The sequence below is a fragment of the Cupressus sempervirens genome, chromosome 3 (genome assembly GCF_028749045.1).
Source record: "Cupressus sempervirens isolate cs-2001-9-10 chromosome 3, ASM2874904v1, whole genome shotgun sequence".
Lineage (NCBI taxonomy): Eukaryota > Viridiplantae > Streptophyta > Pinopsida > Cupressales > Cupressaceae > Cupressus > Cupressus sempervirens.
The window spans coordinates 1,093,836,499-1,093,850,224 of NC_143120.1; the positions used below are offsets into that span (position 1 = coordinate 1,093,836,499).

Consider the following 13,726-nt stretch of genomic DNA (forward strand, 5'->3'; position numbering starts at 1 on the left):
TTCACTTAACAAGGTGTCAAACTAACCTCCATTGTGGATACTCTTTTGGAAATCCTACAGAATTTTGTGGGTCCCAGGCCCTCAATTTGTCTGTATTACCTCCTTCCTATATAGGTGCCTAAAATCAAGGGTTTTGACTCATTCTTGTCAACATCAACAAGGGTTTCATGAATACCCTAGCAAATCTTGTCATGGGAACGTCTCCTCTCACATGTGGCTTCCTTGCACATCACTCCTCCTTCTCCAACACTCAAATTGAACTACCCAAATACATTCAATCCATCCAAATTAACTTGCTAGCATTGTGATCACCTAGCCATGCACCAAAGGCTCGCCTAGGGCATCACATCAAAATTAGCAGCCATGCTTTTCCAGGCCTCTCAATTGCTATGTACACAAGGGATCCTCTCCCATGTCCCCAAGAACCATAATGTGTCCACAGTGAGATTTATGAGGGAGCCATTCTTCCAAAAATTGTCAAAACTAAACCAACGAACATACTAGAAACAAAAGATTTAAGAACTATGAACAAATGAACTCTAAACAACCTGAACTCTAAATCAAAAAATACTATAATAGCAAGAACTACAAGAATCCAAAGCAAAACTGAGACTTTCAATCCATCAATGCATTCTTGCAATCAAGAAGACACAAAACTGTAACTCTGCAACTGTATTTCATGGCTCTATTATCAAAACTTCACTTCTCACCAACTCCAACCCTTGCTGTGGGTTTACTTCGTGGTTTTATATGTTTCCCAAGAGGTTTCAGATAGTTAAAATAACCACCAACCTCAGATTCACAACATGTCCAATTCTTGCTTAAATGTTGTCATGCAACTTTTCAAAGTTGCTAACAACTTTTGCATTTTTGCAAGTTTTGGACATTTATCAGTTGGAACTTTCCAAGTAGGTCCAACATGGTCCATTTATGATGTCTAGGCATGATTTAGCCTTCAGAGCATCAATTCACATGTTTTTGATGATTTTGACCTATTTGACAACTTTTGCAACAATTGACGTCTTTCTCAACTTTTTGCCAAATGACAATGTACGACCTCCAACCTATGCAAAAGGATGTAAAACCATCATAAAGGACAAAATAAGTTCAAAACTCCACCTTCCTCAGGCTTCTAGGGTATAAGCCCCATAACCCCTGACAACCTAAACACAACGTAAATCAAAACAACTAGAATGGATTGAGCTAAGTCAAATCCACCTAGGAGCAAACATACATGACCACCTAATGTCCAAACACCACCAACTAACTTGGCTAAGGTCAGTACAAGCCAAAAATCCAAAATGTAGAGCTAGGAGTAGGAGTTAGCCTAGGTGATCCTGCACCATACTCCCTTGAAAACAAAAAGTTCAATCCACCCTTGGATTGAGCAAGCTGGAGTCTATGCCCAACTTCTTGAAGTTTGCTTCCTTAATCCAAGTAGCATCTGCATCTTCTTGGCTATGCCACTTGACAAGATGTTCCTAATAAGTTTAGTTCTAGTCTTCTTGTAGATCCTTGAGTCAAGTACCTTTTCAGCTGTCTTAGGTGGTGGAGGTGTCAAATTCAAGTCTTCCACATCTTGAATGACTTCCTTAAATATTCGATCAGCATCTGGAGTAGGGCCCTTGTACCTAACTAGACCAGCAACATTGAAAATTGGTGACCACCCAATGTCTTCAGGAAGTTCCACCTTGTAGGCATTGTTACCATACTTGGCCAATATTTGGCAAAGTCCCAACCTTCTCATCTAAAGCTTATGAGGAACTCCCTTCTGCAACCTTGCTTTGTTTAAATGGACCATCACAAGATCCCCAACTTGGAATTACACATCCCTTTTTACTGTCATCCACCTTCTGCTTGAGTTTCTCAACATTGTTAGTTAAAGTTTTCCTTACTGATTCATGGACTTTCCTCATGGAGTGGGCAAAGTCCTCAACATAGCAACTTCCTTTGGCACCATCCTTCAACTCTCTTAGTTCAAACACCCCTCTAGGATGCAGCCCATAAATAGTTTCAAAAGGGCTCTTACCAACTGGTATGTTGATTGTATCATTATATGCATATTCAGCTTACACAATGAGTTGATCCCAAACCTGTCCATATTCCTTGGTAAGACACCTTAGCAAGTTGCCAAGACTCCTATTGATGACCTCAGTTTGATTGATAGGAAGATCCAAAAGACAGATTTGTACCTAGTTTGTGCCACAAGGTTTTCCAAATATGACTCGTGAACTTTGTGTCCCTGTCTAAAACAATACTTATTGGAAAACCATGGATCCTTACCACCTCCTTGAAGAACAAGTGAGCAATCTGACAAGCATCATAGACTATCTTACAAGGGATAATTTTGTTGAATCTATCCACTACCATATAAATACTATCAAACTCTTGCTTAGTCCTTGGCAATCCTACCACAAAGTCCATACTTAAACACTCGCATGGCCTACTAGGAATTGGAAGGGGCTGATAAAGCCCTGCATTGGAAGATATGCCCTTTGCTTTTTGACATACGACACAACATTCCACATACTGCCTAATATCTCTATTCATTTTAGTCCAAAAGTAGAACCTAGTAACTAATTCTTATGTCTTATTGACTCCAAAGTGACCACTAAGTGCCCTATTCTTGAATCAAATTCTCCCTCATTGATACCCTAGGAACACACAGTTAACTGCCCTTAAACAACGAATCATTTTGCAAAGTGTATTCAGAAAACTCACCATGGAAATTGTTCTTATACTCCTTGCATACCTTGTAAAAGTCTGCAAAATCTTCATCATCAACATATAGGTCCTTGAAGCTATCAATCCCAATGCTCTGCAACTGAACCACTTGCACTATTAGAAATCTCCTGCTTAGTGTCAGCCACCTTATTCTGCACTCCTTTCTTGTACTTGATGTTAAGAGTGTAGGCTTGTAGATATTCCACCCATTTCATGTGCTTGCTACTAAGTTTGTCTTGGGAGTTGACAAAACTGAGGGCTCGATTATCATAATACACCACAAACTCCTTTGGAAGCAAGTCATGCCTCTACTTCCTTAATGCTTGGACTAGAGCATACAACTCTAGGTCATAGGAAGAGTACTTCCTCTTTGCATCGTTTAGCTTCTCACCATGAAAATCCACTGGCCTCCCTTCTTGGCTCAGGACTGCCCCAATTGTCACATTGCTAACATCACACTCCACTATGAAGAGCTTGTCAAAACTAGGAAGAACAAGTATGGGCTGAGTAGCTATCCTCTTTTTGAGTGTCTCAAACCCATCATTTGCTTGAGGAGTCCAATGAAACCTTGTCTTCATTCCACCTTTGATAGTGTCTAACATAGGAGCACAAATTGCATTGAAATGTTTTATAAATTTCCTATAATATTGGGCCAAACCATGAAAACTTCTCACCTTTGTTGCAACTTTGGGATTAGGCCAGTTTAGAATGGCATCCACCTTACTCTGATCCATCTTGAGATTCCCTTGAGACAAAACAAACCCACGGTACCCTAGCTCCTACTTCATAAAGTCACACTTTTCCAAAATTATCATTAGCTTTTCCTGATGCAATTTCTTGAAAACAATTTTTAAATGTTTGATATGCTCCTCCTTACTTTTACTAAAAATCAAAATGTCGTATAAATAGACGACAACAAACTTACCAATATAGTCTTTCAGCACCTTGTTCATAAGCCTCATAAAGGTAGATAAAGCATTTGATAAGCCAAATGGCATTACAAGCCATTCATACAAACCTTATGTGGTCTTGAAGGTTATTTTCCATTCATCCCCTTCCCTTATCCTAATTTAGTGATAGCCACTTTTTATACCTATCTTGGTAAAGTACCTTGCTTGCCCTAAACAGTCCATTAGGTCTTCAATCTTAGGTATTGGGAACCTATACCTAATACTGATCCTGTTTATGGCTCTTGAATCAGTATGAAGTCTCCAAATTCCCCCCTTTTTAGGTGCTAAAACAGTAGGCACAGCACAAGGGCTTATACTTTTCCTAATTAGGCCTTGGTCCAAGAGTTCTTAGATTTGCTTGGCAATTTCCTCATTTTGTTGAGGGCTCATTTTATAGGCAGCTTTGTTATGAAGGGTGGCTCCTGGGATGAAGTCAATTTGATGGCTAACAGGTCTCTTGGGAGGTAGGGTAGCAGGTTGTCCATCACTAACAATATCCTTGTATTCCTCAAGCATTTCTTGCACTTCTTTAGGTAACTCTGTTTTCTTCCCTGCCTTATCAGCAACTTCTTGTTTAGGCTTCAACACTAGGGCAAACCCTACTCCTTCTCCTTCCTCCAAGGCCTGCAAGAACTCCTTTTCACCCACCATGAGGAAATTGGGACTTGGAGATTTCACCTCTCCTTCTTCTATTAATGATTGGATCTTGAAGGTTACACCATCTTTCTTGAAGGAGTATGCATTCTTGGCTCCATCATGCATTGCTTTTCTATCAAACTGCCATGGCCTTCCTAGTAGAAGGTGATATGCATCCATAGGTAGAATGTCACGTAACACATTGTCCTTATGCCTTCCTATTGAGAATTCAACCCATGTTTGCTCACTTACAAGAACATGTTGTCCTTTATTGAGCCATGTAACTTTGTAGGGATTGCTACGTGGAATTATTTTCATTTTCATCTCAACCATGTTGGTCTTCTTGGATGATTCATCAGGTGGATGTATAAATAATTTTGATCATAGCCAATAAATCTGCCTAACTGGCTTTGGCATTATAAAGAAATTCTGAATTTTAAAACAAATATTACATGCATAGCCATTCCATCTGCCATTCTAGCGTTAGCATTACAAAAAGATATCTGAAATGTTTCAGCATACATATACACAGCCTGTATATCTGCCATTAGGCGCTGGCAACGTAAAGATAGTTTTCTTTTAAATATCTAAGAAATCTACCATTCTGGCCTACCATTACACATTGGTATAGAAGTTTGATCTTTTACACATCTGAATCTTCAAGGTACATAATTCTCATTGCAGGAAGTATATTGCAAATACTCCTATATAAGATGCACTCGTGTTGGTTTATATTTTAATAAAAGCTTTTTAAAAATATAGACATTGCAGTTTGGCACAATCATGTCATTCATAAGGAAGACCACCATTTCATTGACAATCAATAAAACGGCGTACGAAACTGCAAATGGCTTCAGCCATGCCTTATGATCTATTTGCAAGATATATTTAGACATGTGCAGAGGTAACAACATGACCTAGTTAATGGTTAGATTGCACAGTATGAGTAGCTCTGGTTGATGAACGGAATGCCCACTTCAAGAAGCTTCAATATGCAGTGATTGATTATGCACTGATGTACGAAACATTGAATGCAAATGCCCACAAAAGGTGTATCAAGTTGCAGGAAAAATATGGAGAGCATAACAGAGATCGAAAATGAGGTAGTAGTGACTTGTTTTGTTGGAAACTACAATTGGAACAATTGTTATGTTGTCATTGATGTCAAACCTACTAGAGAGACATTTACTTACAGTGTAGAGTGTCATATCATTTGATTGATGAAGAAGATTTGAAAAGAGTTAGCAAGGTGAGTTAATCAAGTTGTTGAGAGGAGAAGTTGAGTATCATGGAATTACAATGAGCACTTGCAAAGTTATTCATTGACAAAATAATGTGTTGTTTAATCAGTACATGAAGTCAAGAAGACAAGTGAATTGATGTATAAGAATAAGGTGAACAAATCATATAAGCCGAGTGATAGTTATTGCCGAATAAGTTGATGAAGGAAATGTTAGTGCTGACTGAACATCAAGAACAACAAAGCAAGATAGTGAATGTTGAGCAAGACAGAACAGTGTATGTCGAGCTACATAGTGATGACCAAACAGAAGAACTTAGCAATTACCAAATAACAACAAAAGTTACAATTTGTGAAAGAATCAAGTTTGAGGCCGACATAGTTGAAATTTTGGATTACTTAAAACGCGAGGATGATTAGGATTGATGAGTCGGCGTATTTAATGCATGAAGAGAGTTTGTTATGCAATCAAAGGCAAGGATTTAATGAGAAGTTTCTAAAAGGAGAAGGAAGAACACAATGATAGAAGGATTCGATGAATATGACCTAACCCTAAGATCTACGGTGATGTTTAAGTGGCAAAAGATCAAAATTACCTATTTAAGGAGGTATAAAAGATGTTTTCTAAGGTCGGTTTGTTGTTGATTGGTAATCTTAAGAAGAACCTTTGAAGAGAAGAGTAGCAGAGCAGAAGGGAAGAAATTAGTGAAGTGTGATTCTCTGAAGGGATGCCAAACAAATCACTGATAGGCCAACACTGGGGCAAATAATAAGAAAGGATTAACAATTTATGATGAAGTTCAGCTTGGTCTATACGTGTCAATCCGGAGGCATAAGCTTGTGAAAGGTGTTCGGGTAATATACCATCAAGGGTTGCAGGCTGTGAGTTGAGCGATTATGGATGCAACTAGGACAGATGAAAACAAGCCTACAACAAATCAAAGCAATTTTGGCAACAGGAACTGTCACTTCCTAGTAACATAACATTAAAAACAAAAATCTTCTTGGCAACAACAATACTAACAAATGTAACAATTCATAAATCCAATGAAAATTAATCTAAACGAAGCAAAAGAACATTATGCATACAACTAATCTAAAACAGTCATTTTCTAAATGCAAATATGATTTGACTTTCTATTTTGTCTCTTGATGAAAACATGACAGCAACTCAAAACATGATAGGAGCTATCAATAATCTGCATAATAATAACAGTAGTTTCCTGTTTAAATTCCAAATCATAAATTGACAATATGAATTATTTCTATTAAATGAGTGGAAATATGATAGAACATTAGTAACCATATCACTCAATAATAATGATGATGCTAATCAGATCACAAAACTAATAAGGAGATAATAACCAAGCTAAACTATTAATTCAAAATGAAACATTATACCATAAAAATTCAAACACGCCAAACTAAAATAGATTAAAAATACACCAAAACTAATTAAAATAAACTAATGCACACCACACAACTGAAAATAAAATATCACCAAGCAATCTTGGAGCAGGCCCGGACTCCTCAATTTATCTGATGATAGAATAAATATATCTTCTACATTGCTTTAATCATCCACAATACTATCCCATTCACCATAAATGTTTTAGGATTGCCAAGAGTTTCTTTCTGTAATATAAATCTTCTCACACTATATATACTTTCTTCTCAGCAATTCATTTTACAATTTATAAGAGAGTCTGTGCTCTCTATTTTCATTCATTGCTATCTAGAACATAGTAACAGTTATAACAGTCCTGAAAAATGTGTGTTGTACAATGGTGGATAAGTTGTGATTTCAAACGAATGGTCATGGGTTCAACCCATGGGCTTTCCACTATCTTTTTATAAAAGACAATTTTATTTGAATGTAGAAAGCCGCGTACTCATTACCGAAAATTGTGCTTGGTGGAGTGGTTGAGATGCAACCATCGGAAATGGTGGTCAAAGGTTCAAATCACCAGCTGCCTTTTTACTTTAATAGGCGTCGTCGGTTGTATTAAAGAGGACATGACGTGGAATTAGTTACCAAAATCTATGCACAGTTGAATGGTAAAGGTGAAAAATAGAATGGAGGAGGTTACATGTTCAAACCTCACTCCATCATATTTTTTACAAACAATCTTTTCTTTGATTTTAGCAACAATCATTTTCTTGATTTTAGCCAAAATCATCTCCTTGATTTTAGCCACCATATTCTCCTTGATTTTAGCCACCATCTTCTCATTGATTTTAGTCATATGGTGAAAATGAATTTGTTATAATCATAAACAAATGTTGGCCTCATATATTTTTTATTTGATTTCCTTGGTATAATAAATATTAGTAAAATACAATCAAATATTAATTAATCCTATATTTTATCTAACAACTAAAATAAATATTACTTATATATATTGAATTATATACAACTTAAAATGGGAAATGGTACAAAAGGGGAATATAGAAATGGAAATGAAGGAAAATAGGAGGGATAAATAAGGGTATAATTTAGGACATAAATGTCTCTCATTGATCAATAATGGAGATGTTAATGGAGGCCAGTCAATGAACTAGCAGATGAGCGAATGGATATTTGAATTTGAAAAGTGAGTTGTATTTTACAGATCAAACCTACTGTTACATTCCAATCATTGTGGCAGTCAAAATCCTTTAATCAAAGTTAACTTAATAGTCATTTTGTAAATCCTTTAATCAAGGTGACATTCCAATGGAATGATCTAAAGTCCTCTAACAAGGTCACTCCTAACAGGGTGATTAAATCATTTAACAGGGTCACATTTAACAGTTTGTTTTGTACCTTTAATAGGGTTGGTTCTTAACCGAACTCACTTCAGAAGAGTGAAAAAGTGGTAGCATGCTACTTGATAGTTTTCTCCAAATTGGGTTTCCACGTTAAATACTGGTGTCAAAGTGTCAATTACTTGTGTGAATGTTACCTTATGCATGCTATTTTTACAATTGTTTATTTTACTATTAGTCTGCACACATACACAAAACAGAAAGTTAAAGAATGTTGAATTGCTGATAAGTTGCTATTTAGACTAAGTTGTTTTATGAGATTGTTTAAGTTGTTGAAGCTGTTAAAAGTTGAACTAGTACATCTGGACCTAAGGATAACGGATTCAACCCCCCTCTCAATTATTCTAAATCATTCTAACACATTTTTTTAAGAGAAAGAAGATATATATTCAATCAAGAGCTAACACACAAAACATAGCCTTCTCGGCTCAATTATGAGCAAGATGCAAGGGTGGCGAGAGTTACAAGATTCTTTGGGCATCGGCTCCATATGGCAATTAAAATAATAATATCACAGCCACCCACAAACAAAATATTATAGGGCTGATGAGAATCATTAGAGACATGTGGCCACTCAAGGTGAAAGATAAACTTATTGCCAAGGAATATTAATAATAATATTAGAACATATAATAGTATTAAACATAAGATATAGGGGCTGGTGACATAAGATAATATTAAAACATAAAATAATATTGCTTAAAGGTAACTATTGATCTCAATTTGGCTTAAACTTGAGTAATAATTAAATTATATAAGTTGGACCGATTATCTCACGCTTGTCCCTTAGTATACCCTTGCTGGCCTAGTCGTTTTCCTTGGTCATGGTGGTTTAGGACTCCTACCAATTCGCTCAATGGCAGGTGGTGCCCTCGTGCCCAATTCCTCTCTACCAATGCTTCCCCCTTCAACGTGCTCCTCTAAGGAAGAATTTTTCCACGAAAAAATCATATTCCTCAATATAATCACAATTACTGTAACCAGTTATTATTCATAAACCATCATAACGGCTAACCATCATTTCACTTCCCATGAATTCATGATGAATAACCAACTTTCCAAGATTTCAAGATAACATTATAATAACATCATAACAATAATATAACATGTCATTTTCATACAAAATTATAACAATTTACCATCTTACCATTTCACATGATCATAACTAATTTTACCTGTCAACTGACTTCACATGAAACCTCAACGGTTATATGAACATTTTTAAATTGAGCAAAAAATTGGGCTGTAACATAGGACATCTGTATTTATCTTGCCTTCAAATATAGGAATGTCTAAATTGACTTGTACATTGTATGGCATGTGACCGCTCGATGATTGCTATAAATTGGAGAGAACCTAATCATACTTGAAAAGTACTGAGAACTAATCAGCATCGCCAAATCTTTCACATACATATAGTTTTTCCTCCATCTCTATACAACACCTATTCTATAAATTACTAGAACAGCACTGAGGTTGGTGTCGCTAATAATTTGTCTCCTATCTGAGGTCAATTAAAAAGGTATGATAATTGGTCATGACTCTCAAGCCATAACTTCATGTATATAGACCTCGGATAATGGGCAGTGAAAAAGGCTGGAGTTCAAATCAGTGTTGCAAGACTTGTAGAGTCCTACCAAGGCTCAACAAGTCCAGGGTTGAGTCGGCTCGGCCAAGACTACGCAAGCTCCCCAATTCTACTAGACTCAATAGACTCGGGACTCACAGAGTCCCAATCCCCAGACTTTGCTGCAGCCAACCCAAAAGAAAATTGTTTTGACTTGTTCAAAGGGTATTTTTATGTGCCTCATGAATCCAGTCTAAGTTCTTGGCTTTCTGTATAAAAATTTGTGTATACAAAAATCCAATTCTAATCTGGGTTCAGGTCTAGGATGGCCATTGGATAACTCAAGCCTGGAATCCCAAAGTAAAAAACCAATTCAATGATCACAAGATTTGCACAGGTAGAATGCCTAATGGGGTTGCTAGCATCAAAAAGCACTGGATAATAGGTTGCAGGTTGAGTCATAGCTGAAAGTCTAAATAAAGGAAAAAATCAGAAGGGTATGTATTAAACATTTAATAGTCATAATACATGGTGTGTAATATGTGTGTCTGTGTGTGCCTGCTACATCAAGTTATTGATATAATATTGTCATACTGGTATACAAAAACCGCAAAGTACTTGTTCCAATACCAATAAACAATTTACCTTATTTTCTGTTAATTAGCCATTTTGTGACATGCCTAAATAGTTTAGTAGCATCCAACTACATGGTTTCCTCATACTCTCCCCTCAGTATCGAATATTATAAAATTATCAACTTCATCAGAATTCTAATTTTTTGGAGGACATGCTTTAGATGTTTTGCTCAAAACTTGTTTTCTAAAACACAGTTATCAGATTGGATAAACCAAACTGATCCAGCCCATGCTTACATTCTTCGGATGAGAAAAAGAAACATACTACCATTATAAAATATTTCAATGACAAAATTTGCAGATTTTTAAAATTATTCAAGAATTGTTACCAATAGCATCAATATATATTATATTTAAACACTAGCCCAAGGTACATGGCTTTCACAATATTTGCTTCTATTTGATGAGATTATTGTGTCTTTAAGGTTTATTTATTATAGGGTGCATGAAACAAGTTTTGGAGCCTTAAAAATCTTTGAATTTCTTGTGTTTTTCAATTTGCCAAGTTTGGGCACCAAGTCCGAGTCCGAGTCCAAGTCAAAAATTAGCTTGCTAAGTCCAAGCCGAGTCCGGATCTTGTAAACATGGTTTAAATATACCACAATGCCACTTAAAAATGATATAAGTAAATAAACTCTGATATCACTATCGTAGAATAAATTCGACCACACTGAAAGGAAACTACGTTCATTTGAGAGTCCATTAAGATATCTCTAAAGTGGCTACAAAAGAGATTAAATTGCAAAGGGATATACAATTTTCAACTCTGCAATCACCAATCCAAGGCCCTATGGATAACCCACTGGAAAGCACCAATTAAAGATATTTAATAAGGGTAAGTGTGGAAATGGTTTATGTCCGATAGATGTTCAATCCATGCAAATTGCAAATCAACAGAAGCAAAGAAGATAGCTGACAACTTAACAACATAAGTAGAACTGTAACATCAAAGTTGTATTATGCTACTTCTGTAGAATGTTTGTGAGAACAAATCTGTGATGCCTATGTCTTGCTTGTCTTTGTACAATCTTTAGTGGATACTGGATATCTAACTACAAAGAAGAGCAAATCACATTAATATACAAAAAGCAAAGTTTAAAAGCCAGTAGGAAACAAACTATTTAGCATAACTTACAATGGTTCATAGCTACTACAAAAACATGGAAATTGAGTTCACGTTTGCAATGTGACATGTGGCGCTAGATAATGAGGGACTCGCTAATGAAACATAGGTGTTGTTGAGCCATACAAAAGATTTGGTGACCACAATCCTCTGAGATCAAAAGGTCATGCAAACTCTTGAAAACATTCAATAAGAGGTAAAGACTCCTGAATTTAATTGTAGATTAACAATTGCAGATTAACAACTGAAGATAAAATTCTTCTCATTCTCTCCATCCCTTAGACAATAAAGGCAGAAAATCCTACCTACACATGAAACATGGTGTTCTATTTCAAGTTCAACACACAACCGATGAGAATGCACTCTTAGATAGCCAAGAGGGATCCTAGTGCTATTGGAACAAGCATGTTGGATACACCTAGGAGGAATGACGGTGCCGTCAAAAATATTTTAGAAAAAGGTTGACGTAGGGAGCAATTCTGGGAAGAGATAATATGAGAAAAATTTAGGCTGATGGATAAGCTAACGAAGGAACTAGTTACAGAAATTGATTCCATCGACACCTAGTGACACCTAAAACCGAATTACCTCTTAAAAAGGCCAAATATGGTGAATACATGCATGCCGACGAGCCCCAGTGAGGCAATCCTCAAAAAAAAAAATCACAACAAATTCAAAACTGAGGATCGAAGAAAGATAAGGGAGAATGGACCTAAAAACCACAAAAAGTGTCCCAAGATATACCCAAACGAAAATTGATTTGGTTTCCCAGTTTGGACGAGCCTTTAAGACAGGTTCAGCCATACCAGATGACCACAAATCCCCTTCAGAACTATAAATTGTCGCGAGATTTCTGAAACTAGCAGGCTTACAAAAGAAACCGAGGAGGAAACACTTGTGGGGGTCAAGTGTACAACAATTTTGAAATTCACTGAGACCGGCCATTGGAAGGAGGAACATAGTGTGTTCAAAAAAATTAAAGTTTAACTACAATGATGGTCTTAACTATGCTAAAGATAGTGAATAAAAAGAATTTACAAATCGTGATTAGCCAAACTTAATGAAATTTTGGACTATTTCAAAAGAAAAGAGAAATCAAGACCAGAACCTGTGAGGGACGTGGTCTAAGCACGGTTGAACTCGTTTCAAATTTACAAGGTACCCGCCGAAATCTTCCTTAAATTTATTTAACGCGTCGATCATAACAGCCACGTCCCTCTGTGAGCTGATGGGATCAGAAACACAGTTCCAAAGCTCGAACATGAAATAAATTTCAAAGCAACAGATTCAAACCTTGTATACGCATTCCGAAAGTACCATGGAACACAAAATGTGCTGCAAATCGAAAATTCCATCTGCTTTCACCGCTTTGCATAAGGCCTGAAGCTCCTCGAGTATTCGATTACAATCTTCCTCCAACTTTTGCTCCGCAAGCCTTCGATTCTGTTCTTCCAATTTTCGCTTCTCTTCGTCAGATGGCGGGGTTTCCAAACCAAGTTTACGTCGGATCCATGCAAGCTTCGAGGCCTCCATGATTATTTATTTAGAGGCATATATGTTTCAGGGCAACAAATTGTAAGCTACAGATATCAGAGATACACCGTGCGTGACAACGTTGCCAAGCAATTCGATCAGATGACCTGCTTTTTCACTGGCACCAGGCGGTCGGTCATGTGAGCTTTATATATGTTCTTCGATGTTAAAGCCTTTGCAATCCGGTTAGTTAAAGAAGAGGATCATCGCTTGCCGCCGATAACTGTGAGAGGCTCTTAATCAAGGGAGAAAACAGAGATGAAGCAAAACAAGAAATAGTTGGCTAAAAGGAATATCAAGATAGATAGATAGATAGATAAAATTTTAACGTCCACGAGGCTAAAAATAGCCTATGGGACAGCTAGACAACTCAAGCAGACTTAAGTAACAATGTTTGTTGCTTATGCAGGATGATGATGAGTCCACCCAATTGCTCAATGTACTCTTCGTTGAATAGGTTATGCCAATAACTGTCATATATAGTGTCCGCAAATTTATCTCTGCTATTTT

At 36.7% G+C, this 13,726-nt stretch overlaps 1 protein-coding gene across 1 annotated transcript in view; it reads right to left on the bottom strand.

Moving 5' to 3' along the window:
• Positions 1-13,348, bottom strand: part of LOC149570588 (uncharacterized) — a 136,756-nt gene extending 123,408 nt beyond the window's left edge. The window contains exons 1-2 of the mRNA XM_089823173.1: positions 12,977-13,348; positions 12,792-12,901 (exon numbers count right to left, since the gene is read on the bottom strand). Coding sequence (XP_089679299.1) covers positions 12,792-12,901; positions 12,977-13,216 — 350 coding nt within the window. The 5' untranslated portion in view covers positions 13,217-13,348. The remainder of the gene's footprint in view (positions 1-12,791; positions 12,902-12,976) is intronic.
• Positions 13,349-13,726: the final 378 nt, after the last annotated feature.